We start from the raw sequence: 8,392 nt of genomic DNA on the forward strand, positions 1-8,392 counted from the left end.
CCTAGTTCCTTAAATCCTACAATTACTCAGAATGTTTCATACTAAGGTAATACACAAAGTAGCTAATTTAGCTGAAACCACTAATTGGAAAAATGTTTCAAATTTATGGAATTGTGCTTAGGTGTTTACTGGTCTACACACTGGCTGGTTTCATTCGACATAGTAGTACCTGGGTGTCTCTTACTTGGAAAGCCATGTTCCGACAAAAGCAATGGAAAGCAAATTATTTTGGCAATTAAGCTCTGAGAGAAGTCATGTGCCTAAACTGAAGTTACCATATCAAAGTTTATATTATATAGTCTAACAGTCTTAAGAAGGTAACTTTTTTCTGTTTCGTACTATAAATTTGTTGTTGTTTTTTTAACATCAGTAAGTATGTGGTTGTGGTGAGGGCAGGTTGAGAGAGATAAAACGTTTCTGTAAGTTTAATTCTTAGCCTTTTCCTTTTGCCTAAGAAACTGACCTGTAATAGATTTCTCTACTCTCTTTATTTGAGAACAATTTATTCTGAATGGAATATTAAAAGATAGCCTTTTCTCACATTCAATTATACATTTTATTATGTACTTTACTAAATTTACATTAAATCTAAAATAAGCTATTTTGATAGAAATACAGGATGGGGTAAATGTAGGTTTATGTTGTGAATACATGAAACAATTTATTCTTATATTATTATTTATTAATTATTGTATTATTTTTTGTACAACTGTAAACCTACTTTTGCCATACCCAGTATATAAGATCCTAGAGGTTCTTGATGGTTAGTGTTAATTCTTAAGCATTAAATTTTAATTCAGAATGTAAAACTTCTAATCTCAAAGGCTTTCTTTAAATACCAGTCAACACTAGTTACCGGACTATACCCCTCACTTCAAACCAAGGCATCCTTTAATTAACATATTTGACTAATGATTCCTTTATAAAATATTAATGACCTATGTAAACATAGACAAGTGGGGGTCCATCTTTTAAAAAAAAAAAACATTTTTTTCTGGAATTAGAAATGATTATTGGAGCTCATTGACTCCAAATACAAAGTCAATTATTGTACCAAACATATTAACAAAGATTGGTACAATATGTTTGGTAGCTTCATACCAAACATATTAACAAAGATTAATGGAAAACATTATGTGGCTACCATATAAGATACAAACTGCAGCAAGTTTGTAATTCACAATACAAACTCTTAACTATATTTATTTGGGGCATGATAAAAGTTCTGGAAATTTAGCCATGGTTTTTCTTAAGCAAAGCATCCAATAAGAACCACAGCTGATACTACCCCTTAGAGAACTGCAAATACAGAATGAAGACCCTGAAGTTGAGAGATGAATAAAGCAGAAAATGAGAATGTCTTCGACACCCAGAGTGGACTATTTTCCTCTTGCCTCTTAAGACCTGCCAATTCCTCCAACATTCTGGATAAAGGAGTGGGGTCTGTAAGTAGAAAGAAAATGAGGAAACAGAAGAGGGGGATGCAGAAAGCCAGGTTCTCTCTCCCCTGCACACTATGCTCTCCCCAAGCCCTGGATACTACAGTGGGAAATGTTTTAAGACCAAGAAGTCTATCACTTCATTGAAACTCTTCATTGCTAGACTGACACCTTACACAGTTTCTTCTAAATACTGAATCCTTGCTCTGAATAACAATTCATAGTAACAACAAAGGCGAATTAAAGATGTCATTTCAGTGACATTTAGGTCACTAATGACCTAAACAAACACAAAACATCTCACTATTGATTACATTCCATGACTGTCATTAATCTTTCACGTAAATGTAAGCCCACAATTGCCTTCAAGGACACCATGGAATAATACACACATTACATGTTTCTGGGTTCACAAGGAGGCATGTATTAAGCCATTTAAGATAGTCAGATATTCTAGTCAGTCCTCTGCTCAGACATTGCTTCCTCTGAAAAGCTTTCCCCGATCTCACCAAGACTAAAGTGGTGTTTATGTTCTCCTATGTTCTCCAGTTGCAAAGTATGCTCATCTTCAAGGCAGCGTTCTTCACTCTACACATATTGCCAATGCCCATTCATTGGCCTGTCTTGTCTCAAGGTCCTGAGGACAAGGACCAGTAAGAACGGTCACTGAATTTGAAAGCTAGAGCAATATCTAGAACATAGGAGATACTCAATATTTGTTGAATTAATGAGTTATACGAGTATATCTCAATGGCAAAAAGATAACACCTTACATTTTGAGGCACTCAAAAGTTTTGACATACGAAAACCATACACTATTCTCTCTTATGAAAGGATACTAGATATGAATTCCATTTCATAGTTTTCAAATTAAAATCTTTTGAAACTACATTGGGAGAGGTACAACAGTTAAATTTTATCTGACCCTTTAACCTTACATTCCTCTTTTCTGACAGAATGGACTTATCAAATGACAACTGGACGCTAGAATTACACACAGCACTAGGTAACAAACCCAAAAATTCATTGTAACCACAGACTCTTCCTTTTACTCAGTTCTCGCAAAAACTCTTTTAAAGAAATAGTATACCTGGGTTTCATCTCAAATATCACAGAGTATAAACTACCTTCCTCTCGGAGAAAATCCAAATAAGGGTGAAGAAATGCATTCACATGAATATGAAGAAATGTCAGTTTGACCTTAATCTTACACCAGCTATTACAGAAAGATTTTCTCCTCCTAGGCTGATATTCAAAAATAAAAAAGAAAGAAAAGAGGAAATAGGTTTTAATATAAACTTTTTGAGCAATTAATTAACAAATTCCCTTTTGTCTTTGTTTATGTTAACTTAAATTTTTTAAAAGTGAGGCAACTATAGTAATTCCTAAATAAGTCAACACACTGACATTATATTTAACAGGAAATCATAACTACTACTGGAATCAGTGGATGACTTTGAAATTCAATTACCCCCACCTGGTAAAAGAACCACAGCTGTATAATGGTCATTCCTTGGCAGAGGTCATAAATTACAGCGCTCTGGCTTGAAAGCCTATGTGTTTTATTGGACCCTCTATAATACAGTAATCTCAGATCAGCTGCATTTGAAGTGGGCAGTGATCAAGTTGGCATGAGCTTTCGTGTAGGAATAAATTACACATTAGCACTGTCACTTTTATACAGTCAGAATTAATAAACGTCAATTAGGTATCGCATACTTTCAAAAATTGTCTTTATTTTCTTTAGATGAACAATTACTACTTTCTTATAGCTCAACCATAATACTGTACATTTTTTTCATACTCGTACAACAAGCTACACTTTTGAGTCACACTAAAAAAGGGAAATAAAGTCAGTATGTTTATTTTCAAACACATCACATATTCGTTAAACGGAATGAATATGTTGTAATGTTAGATTATTCAGCAGGAACAAGTATTTACTCTTTGATCTCCTCATGAAGAACCAATGAAGAAAGGAGGAAGATGGGGATAAACATTAAAAAATTGGACAGAATCATAAGCCTCCAGTAATGATTTCCACCATGTGAAAAATATTACACTAGATATTTTATGTATTATATCTGATTTATTCTTCATGACAACCTTAAAAAATTTTACAACTGAGACCTCTGTGGTTTAGGGAAATTCTGCTAGATCCCCATGGTGCACAGCAAGCAGAGAAAAATGGGTTACATCCAGACCAGCTCAACTCTAAAACCTCTCCTGTTTTCAGCCTGGCTGCACTGTAAGGTCAGCGACCACTTCTTCCCTTACTTATCTTGCTTTCCACTTAGAAGATAATTATGTCGGTGTGATGAAATATGCAATCACTAATAATGATAACATCTTATGATCATCTATTGAGTCTTTATTACATACCACACAAAATCTTATGTGTCTTATTTCACTAAATGCCAACAACAAAATTGGTTTGTACATTAAAAAAACAAAAACAAAAACTGAAGCTCAGAAGTTGAGGGACCTGTCCAAGGTCACTCACCTCCAAGTGGAAACTCCAGAAATCCCCAGTCTGTCTGACACATGGTCCACAACACCCTTATCTATGCACTATATAATCTCATTGTAAAACCTCAATTCAACAGCCTCCAGGACCCTAAAAACCCTTAAATAGGCACATTTATTTCATTGATTTTTTTATTTTGCAAACAAAACATCAACAAAATACATAGATAACAAAGATTAATTTTTCTGTAATGCTACTTCTAATAAATGCCTTGAGCTTAGTATTCAATCATAATCACTTTAAATATCTTTATCTCCTTTTCACAGTATTCCAGAATGAGATTTGCTATTCAGAATGAAGATCCTCATCCACACAATAATCAGTTACATTTACTGTACTGTTTCTAGGAGGAAGTAAAATCTAATAGATCTTAGAAGACATTTTAACAAGAGTCAAAATCAAAAGGAGTTCCACAGCACTAACTCTCAGGAAGCTAGTACGTCCAATTAACTATAACACCCCATTTGACAGTGCTGTAGTTAATCCAAATTTTACTGATTGCCGATCAGATTCTTGAAATTATTTAAACATAAGGATTTTTTATATTAATGTTCTTGGTTTCTTACTGAGATTCAAGTGCAATGAATTATTTAACACAAAACTGGAAGTGCTCCAGCAGAGTCATTAGCATTAGTAAATATACAGTAAATGTGTTTCAGGACAGGGCTTAATGGACTCCAGAACCGCCTCTGCGATGGGTGGGGTGAGGGGGCCTGAAACATCCTCCTTAGTAATAAACACCAACTCAACACCTTTCTCTTTCACTCTTCTTGGTTTAAAACTTCATTTGAATGTACAGATTATTAATATGCATTTCTAACCTGTAAAAGTGACTAAATATTGGTTTCATTCCATAACTTTACAATCATCTTGGGTAAGATTTTGTACCCCAATACAAAATTTTAAGTTAAAAGACAACAAAGAAAACTAAACGTTGATCCATGTTTCCTTTTACTTGAAGAAAGTTTGCATATTTTCCAATGCACTTATATAACGATTTTTAAATAAATGGATAGAAGGATGACTACAATTCACATAAGCACGTCAGGGTTTTATTTTAAAGAATTGGGCACCTTTTACTTAATTTCCATTAACACCCTCATTAACGATGATGACAGGTTAAACAAATGAAACAAAAGGTAGAAGCCTTCTTAGGGGCTCTAAGAGGTTATTTTTAGTGCTAGCATGATTTTCTGGCTGAGAGCAGTTATCTGTGTAAATCAAAGTTATGTTAAAGGTGGTAGCCACTGTCTTAAGGTTTAAAAGGGTTTTCTAAAGCCAACCCTAGAAATATAGCAAACCTACCCCACGTGACACTGTTGTCACCCTGCTATAATCTGTCACATGGATTTATTCTTAAACGTCCTAAACATTTCTCGGACGTTTTTTGTTGGTCAGTTGGTTGGTTGGTTGATTTAAAGACAATAGCCTCGGAGCTCTAATAAACGGAAGAAGTTTGGAAGATATTCCTAAATGTCCCGACAAGTTCACAGCGCGCATTTCTCTGCAGCAAATGGAAAAATTCAGAGACCTCGGGACTGAACACCCAAATCTCGCTTTCGAGGACCTGAAGTACCGAACAAAAGGTCCCAAGGTATCTGTCCCACTTCTCTTTAGGTTAGCTGTGTTAAACAATACGAAGGCACAACTCAACGTTTCGCCAACTGCCAAAGCTAAATTATTGACTAAACACCCAATACCAAAGACCGAGCGGAAAAAAATAACAATTGGCCCACGCGGGCGCAGAGTCCCGTGTGCGGCTGGAGCCGGGGCGTCCCTTCGCCTGTCCCCCGCGGGAGCGAAAGCCCGAGCGGTAGTGGCGAGGACCGAAAACCCAAATTGTAGGCTTAAGATCATCCACAAATGAAACCTCACATCCTGAAGGAAGGGGGTGTCTCTCCTTTCCGTCTTCACCCCCCACCCCCAGGTCCCGGGCACTGTTCCCTCCACCGTCCGCGCGCAGCTCAGCGCACCCCACGGGAGCCCCGGGTGGCCGCTGCATTGCTGGTGCCAGAAGCGCGGGGCCGAACGAGCGGACGCGGGGGCGCGGGGTTAGCTGTCCCGGGCAGCGCGCCACTCACCGATGCGACTGAAACTCTCCGACAAAGTTCTCCGCAACTTCTTCATCTTGCCGATCTTCTCGGCCGGTTGCGGTTCAATGAGGTCGCACATCTGGGCGACAAGGAGCCACGGCAACTTCCCCAAACTGGTCCAGAGCGGAGCGCAGACAACGGCGAGAGCGCGGCGCGGGGAAGGCGGTGCCTCCTCCTCCTCCACCTCCTCCTCCGGCCGGGAGGCGAAGCGCAGGGCTCGGGAGACGAGCGGCGAGCTGCAGGCTCGGCTCAGGCCTGTGCCACCGCTGGGCGGGCGGGGGCGTTCTACGTGGTGCCGGGGGCGGCCACGATCGCCGCGGCCGTGGTGGCTCCGCGCCGCACCGCCGCCGCCGCCCGGCTCATTTTTCCCTCCTTTGTAACGCAGAGCAGCGCAGCCGGCAGTGGGGGGCGGTGCGGCCGGAGGCGGAGCGGAGCGGGGGCGGGCCACGGACGGGCCGGGGACCAGGTGCGGGAGCCTGGGGTAGCCGAGGGCGCGGGGTTAGGACCGGGAGAAGTTCCCAGCCCCGAGTTTCGGGAGCTCGAGAGAAAGAGCCGCGGCGTAGAACTGCTGCCCGCCCCGCCTTCACCGCCCCTCCCGCCGCCGCCGCTGCCGCCGCCGCCGCCGCCCTCACCCCCCTTCCCTTCGGCGACGGACCCAGGCTCAACCTCGACTCCCAGCTAGGAGCCCGCGTCCTCTGCGGCCCTCCCTGGCCCGCTGGCGCCCCTGCGGCGCCCCCTCCAGGCCACCCCCGCGCTCCTCCCCCGGCCCTGCAGCCCCGCCCTCGCTGAAGGGCTCGGACCCCGGCCCGCGGAGGGCCGAGAACCCACAGGGCTATGAGCGGGCCGCGACTGGGGACCCCGTCTCGGGCTGTGGAGAGGCCACTGAAAGGAAGGGGACGAAGTGTAGATCGCTTATCTGAGCGGTTTTCTCCCTGCCACGAACGCGTGTGAAAAGAGCGCGGACTCGGGGGGTAAGGGAAGTGGCTGCCACCGCTGCCTCCCAGCCGGGGGAATGGAAAGGCCTCGAGGACACTCTCAGGCTAACAGTGACTTTTTTTTCCCCCTTAATTTTGCCAAGGAAGCTGGGAAGTGGAAGATGCAAAGGGAAAGGTGAGAGCATTTAGAGTCAAGGGCAAAAGCGGAGGCCTCAACTGTAACCCCGCAAGGCAGGGCTATGGCTGTTTCCTTCATCGCCAGTCACATTGAGCCACAGCCATTGGAATGTGGATGTAAGTGATTTCTGACATGAATACCCAGTTCTACAGTAAGCAGCAAACAGAAGTCCTTAGTCTATTTCCCATGTTCGGAATATGTTTCTAAACTAGAAGACTTAGAGGCCAAAAAGATTCTGACCTCCTCTTCCCCCACCTCAAAAAAAGAAAGTGAACTTTAAAAGGGGGGCAGGAGGTGCTTCTTAAAATCCCGGAACAAACAGTTCAGACAGCAAACACACATCATCTTCATTCTACTAAAAGGAGGGCTCCAAATGTCAGTCTCCCAGGGGAGAGAGAAGGAAGATGGGGGAGGGCCTGAATGTGTTGATTTGGGGCCAGCAAACTCCTTATGAATAGAAATTTAGTAATCTTGAGTCATCTGGCTGTGCAATAAGAGCTTGTGAACATGTGACAATGCAGTTTGGTTTAAAGGAAGTTTCGGGGAGTTTGTGTTTTGTTAATAGATCTTTATCTTAAAACAAAAACTAGCCCCCCGCCTTCCTTATATTGTGAGGTAGAACACAGATTTGTTCTCAGCACTGAGCGTATTATAGGGTCTTGATAGATTGCAACTCATAAAAAGACGGGAAGTCAAGCCAAGTGGGAGCCCTGGAGGGTGGGGAATTGTCAGGAAGTCGATAGGAGTTCAAATGCAGGGATGTTGGTTACTGGCGACCATATCTAGATATTACAGACAACACTAAGTGTGGCCTCGGACAGAAGCTTCACTTTTACCACTTCCTCAGGTTAGGGAGAAAGTTATCAGCAGCTAATAATGAAGATGAAAGCAACCAATCAAATTAGTGATGGGTTCTAAGAGTCGACAAAGATAAAGAAATAGTCATTCATTTAATAACCCCTGACTAGTATATGTCTGTGGCTGTTTTATTATTTACTCTGAAAATAGCTGTGTGTGTGAATATATATGTGTGTGTGTATATGTACACACACACATATATATTTTCCCTCTGTTTAACCTCCTCAGTATTTAGTATTTACAACTTTTTAAAAGGTCAACTTCTTCTTAAATAAATTATGGTATATGCATACAAAGGTATAATCAAACATTTGTAAAAATGAGGTAGGTCAATATATATCAATGTATAAATATATCTAGGG

The 8,392-nt window shown here is 41.6% G+C and overlaps 1 protein-coding gene across 1 annotated transcript in view; it reads right to left on the minus strand.

The window, feature by feature from the left end:
- The window catches only part of CDK14 (cyclin dependent kinase 14), a 537,382-nt gene extending 531,061 nt beyond the window's left edge, over positions 1 to 6,321 (minus strand). The window contains exon 1 of the mRNA XM_054564177.1: positions 6,048 to 6,321. Within this exon, the coding sequence (XP_054420152.1) occupies positions 6,048 to 6,138 (91 nt within the window). The 5' untranslated portion in view covers positions 6,139 to 6,321. The remainder of the gene's footprint in view (positions 1 to 6,047) is intronic.
- Positions 6,322 to 8,392: the final 2,071 nt, after the last annotated feature.

This window comes from Pteronotus mesoamericanus, unplaced genomic scaffold (genome assembly GCF_021234165.1).
Source record: "Pteronotus mesoamericanus isolate MK-2021 breed Mesoamerican mustached bat unplaced genomic scaffold, CSHL_Meso_final scaffold_85, whole genome shotgun sequence".
Taxonomy (NCBI): Eukaryota; Metazoa; Chordata; class Mammalia; order Chiroptera; family Mormoopidae; genus Pteronotus; species Pteronotus mesoamericanus.